Source organism: Natrix helvetica (genome assembly GCF_964273705.1).
Source record: "Natrix helvetica genome assembly, chromosome: 1".
Taxonomy (NCBI): Eukaryota; Metazoa; Chordata; class Lepidosauria; order Squamata; family Natricidae; genus Natrix; species Natrix helvetica.
This window is the reverse complement of record NC_138548.1, coordinates 54943469-54959759: the sequence shown is the minus strand read 5'-3', so window position 1 is coordinate 54959759 and position 16291 is coordinate 54943469. Positions and strand designations below refer to the sequence as shown.

The 16291-nt window shown below is 44.0% G+C and overlaps 1 protein-coding gene across 1 annotated transcript in view; it reads left to right on the top strand.

The window, feature by feature from the left end:
• The window catches only part of TMEM63C (transmembrane protein 63C), an 88524-nt gene that overhangs the window by 66384 nt on the left and 5849 nt on the right, over nucleotides 1-16291 (top strand). The window contains 8 exon segments of the mRNA XM_081941885.1: nucleotides 2-74; nucleotides 3379-3485; nucleotides 4826-4912; nucleotides 6929-6994; nucleotides 7145-7307; nucleotides 9408-9513; nucleotides 10644-10811; nucleotides 13477-13592. Coding sequence (XP_081798011.1) covers nucleotides 2-74; nucleotides 3379-3485; nucleotides 4826-4912; nucleotides 6929-6994; nucleotides 7145-7307; nucleotides 9408-9513; nucleotides 10644-10811; nucleotides 13477-13592 — 886 coding nt within the window.

Here is a 16291-nt window from a genome sequence, read left to right as displayed (position 1 = left end):
TCCTCACTACTCCAGCCATCATTGTGAACACCATGGACATGTTCAACGTTACACGGCCTGTGGAGAGCCTCAAGGTGCATAGCAGAGTTGTAGTCTATCCTTACTGACCCTGAAGCCTTACAGTGTTTCCCAGAAAATAAGACAGGGTCCTATTTTCTTTTGCCCCACCAAATATGGCCTTGGATTTATTATAGGGAAGGGGTTATTATTTTCTGGGGCAGGTGAGAAGCGAGGCGCGCCTTTTACCTTTCCAGCTCTGTCGCGTTCCTTGCCATTGTGCTCAGGGAAGTGGCTGATTAAAAAAAACACCTCCTTGAGCCCAAGTTCAATCAAACTTCTTGAAATTGCGAGAAGGCTTTTTTTTTTACCAGGGGCTTCCCTGAACACAATGGCGAGGAATGCGACGGAGCTGGAAAGGTAAGAGGCACGCCTTGTGGCCCAACACCGCCCACCTCACCCCAATGGTAAAGGCAGCCTGCCTGGTTCCCTTCTCGCGAGGGGTGGCAGGTGGGGGGGGGGGAGAAGCGAAGAGAACCTCTTACCTTTCCAGGTTCGTCGCGTTCCTCACCCTTTTGCCCATTGAATCCCCTTGTAAAAAAAAACCTCATGAGTTCAACTTGCGAGGTTTTTTTTTACAAGGGGATTCAATGGGCAAAAGGGCGAGGAACGCGACGGACCTGGAAAGGTAAGAGGTGCGCCTCGCAGCCCAACACCACCCATCTCGCCCCAATGGTAAAGGCAGCCTGCCTGATTCCCTTCTCCGCCATCCCTTTAGCGAGGGGTGGCAGGTGGGGGGGGGAGAAGTGAGGTGCATCTCTTATCTTTCTAGGTCCATTGCGTTCCTCGCCCTTTCGCCCGTTGAGTCCCCTTGTAAAAAAACCTCACGAGATCAACTTGCAAGGTTTTTTTTACAAGGGGATTCAATGGGCAAAAGGGTGAGGAACGCAGCGGAGCTGTCAGTCTCTGGTAGCGCTAGGACGCGTGTCTCGCTTCTTCCCCCCCCACCTGCCACCCCTCACTAAAGGGACGGTGGGGAAGGGAACCAGGCAGGCTGCCTTTACCATTGGGGCGAGGTGGGCGGTATTGAGCTGCGAGGCGCGCCTCTTACCTTTCCAGGTCTGTTGCATTCCTCGCTCTTTCGCCCATTGAATCTCCTTGTAAAAAAAAACCTCGTGAGTTGAATTCATGAGGTTTTCTTTACAAGGGGATTCAATGGGTGAAAGGGCGAGGAACGCAACGGACCTGGAAAGGTAAGAGGCACGCCTCGCTTCCCCCCCCCCCCCGCCTGCTTCATGCTGCGTCTTCAATGCAGGCTATAACTTTAGTTTGGAGTAGCAGAATGACTTAATAATGAAAGTACTGTTGGAATGGTATATGTTCGTGATGGCGAACCTATGGCATGCGTGCCACAGGTGGCAGGCAGGGCCATATCTGCGGGCCTGCAAGCTGTTGCCCTAGGGTCAGCTCCAGCGCACATGTGTGTGCAGGCCAGCTGACTTTCGGCCTTCCAGAGGGCCAGGGGAAGCCATTTTCATCCTCCCCAGACTTCAGGAAAGTCTCCGGAGACTGGGGAGGGCAATAAACGGAGCCAGTGTACCTACTGGAAGTTCGGAAATGATCCAATTCCAGCTTTTGGAGGGCCTCCAGGGGGCCCAGGGAGGTCATTCCCCCCCCCCCTAGGCTTCAGGAAAGCATCCGGAGCCTTCTAGGCCCAAAATCGGGTGGGATCATGGGGTCATGCGTGGGGGAGAAGCGGGGTGGGGGAATGCACAGGGGGGTGCATGGGGGCATTAAATTATGGGTATGGGCACATGTGCACATGCTATCGCGCACATATGCACACTTTTGGCACCCAAGCCAAAAAAGGTTAGCCATCACTGGTATATGTGATCTTCTCCTGTGTGGAAAGAAAGAAAGAGCTGTGACTGAAACCATTCAGTGTGAATCTAATTCTCATCCTTTCCCCCTGAATTTGCCTTTATTGCATCACCGTTATAGGTAGTCTTTGACTTACTACCATTTGTTCAAAATTCCGACAGTGCTAAAATCAAAGATGCATAACTGGTCCTCACACTTATGATCATTACAGCATCTTCCTCGTGTAATTTACATGACAACTTGCATATATTTATGATGGTTGCCATGTCTCACAGTCATGTGATCATGATTTATGACCTTCCCTGCCAGCTTCCGACAAGGAAAGCTGGATTTGCTTAATGACTGCGGTAAAAATAGCCATTGAATTGGGTCTGGTCATGTTTTAAAATAGAAACAATGGAATTTTCCAGTGGTTAGATTTTTTTTTTAAGGAATTTCATTTTGAAAGTTCTTTAATAAGAAATGGATATCAATTGCAAATACAGTGATACCTTGGTACTCAACTGCTTGGAAAGTCATCAAATTTGGTGTTTAACACATTTGGATGCAAAAGTTTTGTCCTGATAGTCATTGTTTGTCTGATACTCAGCACACAAGCTGGAACTTGTCAGTGTTGGCTACCTTGTGACTCACTACATTATTCCCTATGGGGAAAAAACTTATTTGGCACTCATCATTTTTGGTACTCATCACACCTCCCAGAACCAATGAATGATGAGTACCAAGGTACCACTGTACTGTTAGGCACCTTTATTTATTCAGAATATAGCAACACAGCAAATAACATGAAGACAGATGTTACTGATCAGAACATTTTCCAGTGCAAACAAAACATTGTGGTACAAGCTGACATTTTTCTCTACGCACGTTAGGGTCTGTGACAAGTAGTTTAATTTCATCAGAACATTTTCCACTTCAAAATATTCCAATAAATCAAACCTCATTAGTTGTAATCCCCAAACCAGAAACAGAGGAAGAAAAGAAGCTCAGGCTGAGCTACCAAGCAAAAGAAAGAACACTTCTTAGAACTTTCTTGGAGGTTGTATGGAGAAAAAGTTCCTGCAACAGGGTTCCAAGTAACGCCCCTAACCAAAGAAGACTCTGAGGCTTGAGTTTCCTCAGTTCCCTTTGATTAAAGATGTCACATTGGCACATCTGGGAAAACCCGAATCTGAAAGCTTTCAGGTTTTCCCCACCCAATTGAAAGTTCAAGTCCCTTCTCCTGCACCCACATGTCCATCACATGGTCCAATAAGGCCCGGTCCCAACTGGAGATGCCTCCCGTCACACCATTTCATGTGCAGGGCAAGATGTCCTTGACTCTCTGAGAAATGAATGTTATTTTGACTATATATCTCCCATACTCCATATAATCCCCCCTCCCATTTTCCCACAGCATTAAATGTAGCAGGCCTGAAGGCCCAGTGCAAAAGGTGGCTTCCAGGCCTGACATCCTGTTTGGAAAAACACTCGACTTACGCCTTTTTTCTCACCTTCCAGAACCCTATTGTGACTCAATTCTTCCCCACTCTGCTGCTGTGGGCTTTTTCTGTGTTTCTGCCTTTCATTGTGTACTACTCAGCTTTCTTCGAGTCCCATTGGACAAGGTAATTCCAATTTCCGTTTGCTACATTTCCAGAGTTTCTCTGGGAATCTATCTTGCCATGGCAATGAGTAAAAAACAACTGATAAAACATTTAGGGGGCACAGAGGATCCAGGTATTTATTGCTTTGATTTAATTTTTGTCATATTTCCATTGCACCTATATTTGGAAACATTCTGAATAAACCTTTTCTTACTCAGCATTGAGGCATTTACTTTATTTCTGTGACTCAGTCTTCCTTTCTGGGAACTGTGGCATCCTTCTAGAATAGATTCAAGGTATTAATTATGACCTTTAAAGCGCTCCATGGCTTAGGCCCAGGGTACCTGCGAGACCACCTACTGCCACCAGTAGCCTCCCACCGTCCAGTACGATCCCACAGAGTTGGCCTCCTCAGGGTGCCGTCGGCCAGACAGTGTCGGCTGGTGACCCCCAGGGGGAGAGCCTTCTCTGTGGGAGGCCTTCCCTCTGGAATGAGCTGCCCCCGGAGCTTCTCATAATCCCTGACCTCCGGTCCTTCCGACGCGCCCTAAAAAGTTGGCTTTTCCAGCAAGCCGGCCTGGCCTATTAATTTTAACTCATTTTTTAAATGTATTGTTTTACAAATTCAATTTGTTTTTTTGGATATATACTTAATTTCTTTTTAACTTTTCGGGATGTGTGTTTTTTAATGTTGTACACCGCCCTGAGTCCTTTGGGAGAAAGGCGGCATATAAATCCAATAAAAACAAACAAACAAATAGGTGTGTCAAACTCGATTTCATTGAGGGCTGCATAGGTAGTGTTTGACCTGGGGTGGTGGTGGCCATCTTGACATCACTCGTGTCAGGGGCGCCTGTGGTGGCCTATGTGCTCTGCCAGCAAAAACGGGCTCTCAATCTTCATTTTCAGCTGGGCAGCCTGCAACCCTCTGCCAGGGAAAACGGAGCTCGGGAGGGCTGCATGCGGCCTTCCCAAGCTCCCTTTTCCCTGGCAGAGGGTTGCAGGAGGCCATTCCAGCCGAAAATGAAGATTGGGAGTCTATTTTCGCTGGCAAAGGCACCAGAGGCCGGTCCTTTGCTGTTCCCAGGGCAACCCCATGGGCCAACCCTGTGGGCCGGATCTGTCCAATGGGCCTTGAGTTTGACACACGTGTTTTAGAACAAAAAGTAAGCAAAACAAAATTGTTGAACCAAAATTAACTCAGGAAAGGCATATAGGGACAAATGCTTATTAGTGACAATTTTCTAGTGAAAACATTTTGGAACATTTTATTGATGGTGTAACATTTTAAATCCTCTCCTCTTTTTGAAGCTGCTGCTCTCTCTCCATCTCCCAAATGAATGCATTTTTGTTTCCTTTAGGTCAGGTGAAAATCAGCTCACAATGCACAAGTGTTATTTCTTTCTGGTATTTATGGTTATCATCTTACCTTCACTTGGACTGACCAGGTAAAGAGAAAAATTGCAAGTGCTCCATATTGATCTAGTTTTCATTAGGAATGGCTCATGATAATACAGTGGAACTGGGTATTTTTTAAGCACTAAGCTGAGCGTGGTGGTAAGGATAATGTGTTGGTTGGCCCTGGATGCAGACCCTGGTAATTGTCTCCTCACCTCTTTGATATACTGCCCATATCAAATTACATATTATTAAATTAGCTGGGCAGTACTTTCATGGATAGTTTCAGGCAAGGGTTTATCGTTATGGACACATTACTTACACCAGTGGTTCTCAACCTGTAGGTCGGGACCCTTTTGGGGGTCAAACGACCCTAAAAACAGGGATCGCCTAAGACCATCGGAAAACACATATTTTCGATGGTCTTAGGAACCGAGATTTGCCACTTTTATGGTTGGGGATCACCACAACACGAGGAACTGTATTAAAGAGTCATGGCATTGGGAAGGTTAAGAACCACTGACTTACACTGTAATGGAGCATGATATCAGATATCAGATGGGCTTAACAGAAATAAAACTGTTCCAGTCATGTTTGCCTACAAAAGATGTGGGCTTGTCTCTGGGCTAATTGTCCTTCCTGCAGTTTCATTCCTCACATAGTATTAAACCAATCCTTCATAGCTCGGTGGCCTTCCCTAGATTTGTTCACATCCTTGACTGGGTATGCAGACAGGCAAAATGTTCCAGTAGGATTTTGTTAATAGATAAGCTAAATAATTAGCACTGTCTCATAGGAACAGTTCATGTAGATATTCAATGGGTTTGTTCAAGTTTCCAAATTAGCCATTGATATTGTTTTAACTTGTAACATCTGTTCCATACCATGACAGCGTATGCCTTTTAATAAAATTTGTAATCTGAAAAGGCACTGTCAGATTCCTTCTGATTTTTGGATATCGTGGCTCCTCCTCCCACAATGTTTAAATGTGTGTCTGACTGCTGGCATTACAGTCATTGACCTACATTAAAATTGCTGTACAGTAATTGTGCTCAACCAATTTTTGGAAAAAAAAAAAAAGAACGCAAGCACTTTTAAAAATGGGAATCGAACCATAAACAACAATGTGCCAGCAAATAATCGATTATTAAATTAAGCAGCTAAATGATACACGAAATGCTTTCCTAAAAATTTTTAAAAAAACATTACCAGCTTCTGAAAGGCTATAAGGAAGGTCCAACATAAATATTTCACCTACCCCCAAGCTTCTGAATACATGCAGAGTAGCTGATCCTTTGCCAGGAGTGGTATCATCACCACAACACAATCATAATTTCCTGATCTGTGTCTTCAATCTTTGGAACCTGATTCCATTATATTCAGAGGCAGTAAGGCAGCCTTAGTGAAATGAGAGCTGATTGGAAGACTTGTGACCAATATATAGAAAAATATGGGCCTCTACAAGAAGTTGCCTACCCTGAAATGTCCTTTATGTCAGAATGAATTGGATGGAAATGAGCTCTTGGACCGTTTTCTGACTTTTCACAGAACTGAAAGACGACCAGTGTACTGTCCAACCTGTCGTTTACTACCTGGTGGTGGTCCAGGTTACTACATCAGAAACCTTATAAGGCATCTTCAGCTGAGACATACATTCTATTATGAAGATTATATTGACATAAATATGGTAGAATAAATATTGTGCTGTGTTAGAGATGATGGTCTTTTACAATGAGAAGAGAGGCTGCTTCACACCATCTCCACAAACTCACTCATCCCCCAGTTGTCCCACCTGTTCTTTCACATTTGTAAGAACTGCATCTTCCCGCACTAAAATATTAATTGCTACCTTTCCTTTGACCACAACATCATGTCTGCTTTCGCTAATTGAAAAGGGTTAAATTAGCTTGGTTGCACCTCACTGGAGAAATTGTTCACATCCTCAAGCTGCCCACACTGAAATATGCCCCATTTCTCTTGAACCAGCAGGGTTCAGGTGTGGGTATTTGTTAAAAAAAGTAACAACCTTATGATCCTTGCTGTTTTTCTTTGTTTCCCCTTCCCAGTTTGGATCTCTTCTTTCGGTGGTTGTTTGACACTCACTTTGTGGATCAAGCGCAGATAAAATTTCAGTAAGTATTACTGAACATTTTGAGTATGTTGCCAGATGGGTCACCAATTTTAATTTGTGAAGACTGCATATGGCCTTTCTCAGGATATACTTCTGTTATATTATCTCTGTTTCTCATGCACACTTTCCTGGATTTTTTTTTTTAATGCAGGTGTGTTTTTCTCCCCGATAATGGAGCTTTCTTTGTGAACTATGTTGTCACTTCCAGCCTGATTGGGACAGCCATGGAACTGTTGCGAATCCCTGGGCTCATTGTCTATGCCACACGGCTCTGCTTTGCCAAATCTGAACCTGAGCGGCTCCACATCAAACGGGTCTGCTAGGTTTTTATTTTGGACATTTGAAACCTTGCTTGTAGGATTAGAAGGCTATGTAACCTCCTAAGTGACTAGGATGATGTACGAATAGATTATATCCAGCAATACTCTTAAAAATGATACCGTAAATCTCTAGATTTCCCCTAGTGAGACAATGAGAGTTTTTATGGAGCAAGAACCTCGTGAAATGTTTGAAAGCAGACAGTGTTTAGTCATGGCTCGTTTTCTTTAGCCCAGTAAAATCCCCCTCTTATTCAAACATAATGTTAAGCCACTAGTGCCGTGATGGCGAACCTATGGCACGCGTGCCACAAGTGGCACGCGGAGCCATTTGTCAGGGCACGCGAGGCGCTGCCCTGTCAGCTGGCCAGAGCGCATGCGCGCGCTGGCCAGCTGAGTTCACCTTTTTAAAAGCTGTTTTTCACCTTCCCCAGGCTCCAGAGGCTTTATAGGAGCCTGGGGAGGGCGAAAAGAGCCTCCCCCGCCCCCCCGGAGGCTTCAGGGACCGTCCCTGAAGCCTTCGGAACACTTAAAACCACCCTCCGAGCAAACCGGAAGTGACTTCCGGGTTGCTCGGAGGGTCGTTTTAAGCGTTCCGAAGTCTTCAGGGACCGTCCGAGGCTTCCCTGATGCCTTCGGAGCGCTTAAAACGACCCTCCGAGCAACCCGGAAGTCACTTCCGGTTTGCTCGGAGGGTGGTTTTAAGTGTTCCGAAGGCTTCAGGGACTGTCCGAGGCTTCCCTGATGCCTTCGGAGCGCTTAAAACGACCCTCTGAGCAACCTGGAAGTCACTTCCGGTTTGCTCGGAGGGTGGTTTTAAGCACTCCAAAGGCTTCAGGGAAGCCTCTGGACAGTCCCTGAAGCCTCTGGAGGGCCTCCGGGGGGTCGGGGGAGGCTCTTTTCACCCTCCCCAGGCTCCTATAAAGCCCCTGGAGCATGGGGAGGGCAAAAAAAAACATGTAAAAATGGGGGGTCGCGCATTTTGCGCGCATACACACTGGGGGGGTCGCGCATTGCATTATGGGTTCGGCACGCCCGCACTCGCCCCCCCCTGCGCTCCCCCCACTTGTGGCACGCGAGCCAAAAAAGGTTTGCCATCACTGCACTAGTGCATTGTTTATGTCTTAGCAAGATGTATCTGGCCTCTCCCATCATGGATTAGCATTATTGCAACTCAGTCTTTGTAGCATGGTTCAAACTATGAACAGAAACATCCTACTTTAGTTTTGGGCATGAGTGTAGCAATGACATGATGCAATTTACAGGAATTACCTTTCAAGCAAGTTTGGCTTAGGGAAGGCATGGAGTCATTGTTTGTTCAGTGAAGAAGTTAGGCTTATTTGTTTTTCATTGTAAACCACTAAGAGCTGTGATTTTGAAATGGTTTAATAACAGAGTTGTTATCAAGAGTTGATAATATGTGCCCATCAATATCCACAAATCCCTCCCTCTATCCTAGATAGTATTTCTGGATCCCCTAAAATTAAATAATTTAAAACGTATAGTTAAATTATTGAAATCTTGTGAAATTACTAAAAACCATTTTTAAAAAAAGTTGTGCGAGAGTTGTCCCCTGAAAAAAGGTAAACTCTGCATAAAGAAAACCAACTACTGTTAGACATGCACAGGACCCCCGGAATGGGACAGCTCACTGCAGCCAACTCATCATGGCTAACTTGCTGCAGGATTAGTCACCACGGCCAACTTGCCACAGGTCAGCTCGCCGCAGGACAATTTGACAGTTTGACAATTTCAATTTAATTATTTAAAATAAATAAAACATATTCTAATTTTTGTCATTCACATTTCGTTCTGTCCCTCCTTTTGCATCCTTTCTTTAATGCTTCCATTCCATCATACTGGTGTAACATTTGTCCTGCAGCAAATTGTCCCATGGCCAGTTGGGTGTGGCAAGATGTCCTGCGAGAAATTGGCTGCGGTAAGTTGGCCATGGCAATTTGGCTGTGGCTAGTTGGCCACAGTGAATGTCATGGAGCCCAGGACCTTGAGACTGCTCTCCCATCCCATCACCATTCATTGATCTTCATGCATAATAAAATTAAAGGTAAAATGGGCTACTGTGTTTTTCCTTCCCAGAATCAAGCCTATGAGTTCCAGTTTGGACTGGAATATGCCTGGACTTGCTGCATATTTGCTGTAGTGATGACATATAGTATCACCTGCCCCATTATTGTCCCCTTTGGTAAGTAGATACACAATTTCTCCAAAATTCCTGCTGTTGCCAATAACATCTTTCTAGCACCCTGGCTGATTGCAATTTAAGGCAATAAAACAAACCCCTATAAAACAAACATATACAAGCCGTGGCTTGTGTCAGTCTTTGGGATGATCTCTCTTAATGGATTTTTGTAAATGGAATCAAACAGCTATTGATGTAGAGACCTGTTGGCCTATAAAATAGAAAAGCAGTGTTTATTTCTAATAGACAGTAGCCTTGTGAAATGATGTACAAAAGAATATAGAAATGATAGCTGAGTAGCAGTAATTTCTCCAAATAAGAATTATTTGGGGCAAAAAGTGGGATTTCAATACATTGCAATAATTTTAAAATAAGCTATTAACAAACACATTGCTGGATTTCAGTTTGCTGACATTTATACCTTTTGCACCTTCTTTTTTAAGCCACAGGAGATGTGATTGGAACAGGGAGTTTTCTGCTACCCTTTCTCTCTGTGCCATTTTTCTGGTAGCCTATCCTACTCCAGAATTGCTATTTGCTATGAAAAAATAGCTATTTCTATCATAGTTTTAATGGGCTTGGGGGGACAGGATTGTTATTTTTGCCAAGAAAGTGGTATAGCAAGAAACAGGTAAATTCTTCCTCCTTTGATATTAATCTAAAACAAAAGCCCTAATAGGAAATTAATAAAAATGCAAACATGAAACCACAAATTTATCATATTCTCTAGGCTGTCCCTGATTATTGATATAATTGACCCTATGGAATGGATTCTTATGCAAGAGAAGAGTTACAGAACATAAGTACAAGATGAGGATGTTGTTGTGTTGATAGAGTATAATACAACTGTTGGAGTCCTTTACTCAAGATTATTGTTCCCACACAATTCCTTGATAATTTTTCAAATGTCACTAATGAATAAACCCTTTGCATGCAAGCAGAGTTTGTACAAAAGGGATGCGGTGGCTCAGTGGTTGAGACCCTGAGCTTGTCAATCAGAAAGGCCGGTGGTTCGAATCCCTAGTGCCGTGTAACGGAGTGAGTTCCCGTTACCTTCTCATCCTCCCAGCTATTGCTGTCTCCTCCAAGTGGCCATTCTCCATGCCCCAATTCTTCCATCTCTTTTCACCCAGGTTTGCTGTACATGCTACTGAAGCACTTGGTTGACCGCTACAATATTTACTACGTCTACATCCCTACCAGGCTGAACCACCGCATCCATTTCGCAGCAGTAAACCAGGTCGTGACAGCGCCCATCCTCTGCATGTTTTGGCTGCTCTTCTTCTCCATTCTGCGTCTAGGCAAGTGAAGTTTCATTGAGCCTTCTGTGAGCTATACTTAGGTTAGTTAGCCTACACCAGTGGTGGGCAACCTTTTTTTTCAACTGAGCCAAATCTCGCCAAAACCACGATTGAAATTTATTTTGAGAGCCACAATTTTAAAACCGAAAATACATAGGATGGTACACTGTTTTTAGTTTCAATAAACTCTGGCATTTGAAGCACACAAGTTTTAAAGCTGTCAAGTTACAAGATCCTTGCACCCCTAACCCTTTAGGAAAAAAACCCCAAGGGGTCTTCAAACCTGACAGCTTGAAGACTTGTGGACTTCAACTCCCAGAATTCTGAGAATTGAAGTCCACCAAGGGCATCAATCATATTAGCCCAGGGATCTGCAAAATTGGCTCTTAAGACTGGTGGACTTCAACTCCCAAAATTCTGAGAATTGAAGTCCACCAGTCTTAAAACAGCCAACTTTGCAGACCTCTGTGTTAGCCCAAAGCCTGGCGCTGGGCGGGCCTTGCTCCCCCATTGGTGGAGCCCCAAGAAGCGAGGAGGGAGAAAAAGAGACAGGCCAAGGAGCTTCCCCCCCGCCCCCTCCCAGCAAAAATCTAACCGGGGAGCCGGGCGGGCAGTAGCAAATTAGCCAATCACGCCGCGTGGGCAGTAGCAAATTAACCGATCACGCGGTGTGATCGGCTAATTTGCTACTGCCCGCCCGGCTCCCCGGTTAGATTTTTGCTGGGAGGGGGCAGGGGGGAAGCTCCTTAGCCTCCGTTTCTTTTTCTGCCTCCTCGCTTCTTGTCCCCGCCCGACTTCAGGATCCTCCCTAATCATTGTGGGTCGAAAAGAAAAAAGGGAAAGGGGCGCTTGTTTTGAAGTGCCCGAGAGGAGGGAGGGGAGCGGGCGCCCGGCACACAGAAGAGCCACATTAAAATGTATAAAGAGCCGCGTGTGGCTCGCGAGCCACGGCTTGCCGACCACTGGCCTACACCAACTGTCTCCAATCTTGTATCCTCCAATTTATGGGAGTGCAATTCTAGCTAAACTGCTTGGAAAATATGGAGAATTGGAGTCAATTCAGCTGGAGAAAAGCAAGATGGGAAAGCCCTCAAGTCAATGGTTTGTCCTATTATTTACTGTAGGTGGGACTATTACAGCTAAGCTCTTGGACCTCTTGATACTATGAATCCAGAGTTATGATTATTATACAGCTGAGACTGGAAACTCGTCAGTTTTTCTATATTAGTGGTTTAGAACTAAGGTGGCAAATTCACCAGCTATCATTTCACACACGTTGAAAATGTAAGGAGTTCATGCCAGATGCATGCTTATATGCATGTGCCAAAAACTGATTAGTCTCTGTGGACTTGGTGGTGAAAAAGATGATCTCCTACTATTACGGGAAACTGCACATACATTGCACAACTGATCCCAAAATGAATTAAGGCAACTGACAATTAGATAGCGCTTGAGTTAAAGGGAAATTCATGCATGTAATTTGGCGCAGAGCTGCATCATTCATTTCTTGTGTTCTTCATGGCATGCTGTAATCGGCACTAGGAATAACCTTGAGGAAGAGGAGAAAGAACCACAGCCAAGTCGGTGGTCAGATAAAAGAAACCCGAGCCTGGGCCAGAAAAGTGATTTAAGTAAGCATCTCAGGCATGACACTCCCTAGTTGTCATTAAGACTGTTACACACAACTTTGGCTTTTAAAGAGCCAGAGTGGCTAGCATAACTCTGGACCAAAAACAACTCTCTGAAGCACAAAATGGAGAGTGCAAGTCAGCAGCATCTGATGTAGTCCAAAACTAAGCATCCTGTTGTCTTGGGTTGGGCTTGAGGGCTCATAGCAATGAAATTTAGCGTTTGTGCAGAAAATGCAAAAGGGAAGCCAGTGTAAGTATTGGGGGGAAAGGGAAGATTCTCAGAAGCATACAGGATCATATTTCCACTACTTTACTTCTAATATACTGGCAGTCCTTCTTTAGTGACTGCCTCATTTAGAGACCATTTGCAATTACAACAGTGATGAGAAAAGTAACTTTATAACCAATCCTCGCATTTACAACCATTGCAGGTCTGAAAAGCAAAGGAAAGCCCAGGTGGATCATTAGCACAATTGCAGTTTCACTAGCAGCTGAATTATTTAATGACTCAATGGCTGTTGCCCAGTTGTGGTTGCTAAATGAGGACTACTGCTAAATGTTTAGATACACAAATCCCTAATAAGTCCACAGCATACCTGCACCTTTTAAGTGAGGTCTACAAGTCTGCATTTCAAATAGTTTATTGGGAATTGTGGGAAATGGGAACACAACTGATCTGTCCTTTTGCAGCTCATTTTAGTGAGCAGCTGGAATGGTGCAGAAGGAAGCCCTAGTTCTTAAACGGTATAATAGTCATACCTGGGCATATGAAAGGCATATTTAAATGGTACATCAATTTCTCAGTGGGCCCTTGGCAGGTTTGTACAGAATAGGGAGGTAACACTCATTCCTCAAAGGTTAATTTTAGAAGCAATAATCAGTGGTATGTAGATCTTGCAGATGGGATGAGCTTTCTTTCTAACATAAAAGGCCTCTGGGCTCCCAGCTGCAAGTCTACCCTGAACTGTGGGCAGAAGAGGAAATGAGAATGGGTGCATTGTGCCAATCTGTTTCTCTCTTCCCCAATGCTGTAGGTTCTGTTCGTCCCATCACTATTTTCACCTGTGTGGTTCTTCTCTGCTGCATTCCCTTTTCCTTCTTTGGTCTGTGCCTGAGGAAGTTTCATCCAAGGAAACCTTCCAGTTATCAGGTAACAGTGCACTCATTTCTTGGCTTGTATCCAATGGACACCTTCGTGGATCAGTCTTTCTTTCCCCAAATCTATTCCAGAACTTGGGAGAATCTCTCGAGCCAATTTGGTGAGACATGAAAGAAGGAGAAAGACAAAGGAAACTTTTATTGTGCAAGTGGAAATCAGCTGACACAACATTGGATCTTTGGGGCCGTTTCTTAACATTGCGACTAGTTGCCACTAGAGAGGCAAAGCATGAAGACATGGTTCTAATTTTAATTTCTGGATGTAATATTACATAGCTAACTATTATTTGATAACTATTCTCCCCCTGCTTTTCCCCCTCCGTTTTCCTATAATGCAGTTCTGGGATGAATGCCCCATCTATTCCTAAAAAATTAGAAATCCACTATTAACAGATGTATGCACTGAGTATGCCAAATGACACATTGATGATAAAAATCTTTAAAGACAGAAAAGCGCCTACAGGTCCAGAACTCCTACCGTTTCCGTTCTAAGAAACAATTTTTGATGTTCTCAGTGAAATTGTCAAAGTTCAAACAATTATGCTTTTCTTGTAACTTCGTGGTTCCCAAGCATCTCAGAAACTTAATGGAGTTCCAGCTAATTACAAAAAGTAATTATAAAAAGTTCGATATAAAGTATCAGACTTGTCTAAATGTGTAAGTCGATAGGCATTGCTGTTTCTATGGGAGATTTCTGGATTGTTTACCTTTTAGCATTCCTTTTTGGCTATATTAGTTTTCTATACATTATTTTTGTCATACTGCATAAAGCATAGATTGAATCACACACAAGTTTTCTTCCTTTTTAAATTTCAAGTCAGTGTAGTATTCCTAAAATAGATACTTTTTCTCCCAAATGTGGTTAACATGCGCTTTCTTCTTCCGTTCTGTTTATCTTCTTTGTTTATCAGAGGTTTAGAATGCAACATACCAATGATTGTCCAGCCCCATTTCTTCCTCACAACTATTTTTGTGAGACAGTTTATCATTAAAACTAGTAAGTGTCATGAATTACTAGAAATTTGAATCTAAGTGAGTTCACCTATTAACCATGATTATTTGATTAAAACACAAGTAGCTGAACTCCTATAACATACTAATCCAAAATGAAATGAATCAGATTGTGGATTAATGATATATATATATGTGTGTGTGTGTGTGTGTGTGTGTGTGTTTCGTAGATTTTCACGGGTGTAGGTATGCTGGTTTTGTTGTATTCGGGTCTTTTCCCGTGTAAGGTTGAGATTGTCTTTGCAACGTTTCAGCAGGATCTCACCTGCCATCCTCAAGCTGTGGGCTTAAAATTTTAAGCCCACAGCTTGAGGATGGCAGGTGAGATCCTGCCGAAACGTTGCAAAGACAATCTCAACCTTACACGGGAAAAGACCCGAATACAACAAAACCAGCATACCTACACCCGTGAAAATCTACGAAAACAAATATCTTACCTCTATGGGGAGGAAACCTTCTTGCTCACCAGATCCTACGAGAGGCTTGAAGTCCGGAGAGCCACCATCTTATGTGACCTAACATTCCTACGCAACTGCCGAGACAAAAGCCTGATCCCCACATGCTTCCAACTAAAATTCCATTCACAAACCTCAGCCACCGAAAGGATCCTGAAAAGAACTGAATTAGCCCTAATCAGAAACGAACTCCACAGGAAAAGATTCCTACTAGACCAAACCAACCGGGACCTACTCACTCTTCACCTCAAACTCAGCAACAAAATCCACCCAGCACTCTGGGACAAATTCAAACAACTAGCCCTTTGGAGAGCAGAAAAAGAAACCTTCTATAAGACAGAAAAACACTCCAACAAACTCTACAGACTAGAAAAACGACAGAAGCCTAACCCCCCTCCTCAGCAACTCATGAAACAAACAGTACACAACATATCAGACAGAACCCTCACCACAGCTGAAACCAATGTCCTTTCCAGAGGATTCAACTTTGCAGTTGCCCCTAAACGCATCCCCACTGAAGACATCATATGCGGAGTTGAAGCTACACTCATCAAAATCAACGCAGATGAAGCCAATAAAATCAGACTTGCAGTCAGCAACGTCCTTTGCTCCAGCATTCCACCCAGAAGCAACTTACAGCAACAAGAAGAAAAAGCACTCTCCAACCTGAAGAAAGACAACAACATAATCATTCTCCCAGCAGACAAAGGAAACGCCACAGTGGTGATGAACACATCTGACTACCAAGCCAAACTATCCAACCTACTCCAAGACCCTGCTTACAAACCTATAAACACAGACCCCACCACCTACCTGGAAAAAACCACCAAATCCAAAATAAAAGCCTCTGCCATCAGTGAAGAGATCCAGCAAAGAATCATCCCCAGAGAGAAATCTTCCAGATGCCCCAAACTCTATGGACTCCCCAAGATACACAAAGAAGGAACACCACTCAGACCCATAGTCAGCTCCATAGGCTCATCTCTACAGAACCTTGCCAAATTCCTCGCCAAACAACTCCAACCCTACGCAGAATCCATCACCTCAAACGTACAAAACTCACTCCACTTCATAGAAACAATAAAGAAACAAAACTTACAACCCAGTGACCTACTTGTGAGTTTCGACGTCATATCCCTCTTCACCCAGGTGCCCATAAAAGAAGCCTTGACAGCCATCCAGAAAAAACACAACCCCCCTAAACACATCCTAGACCTGACCAACC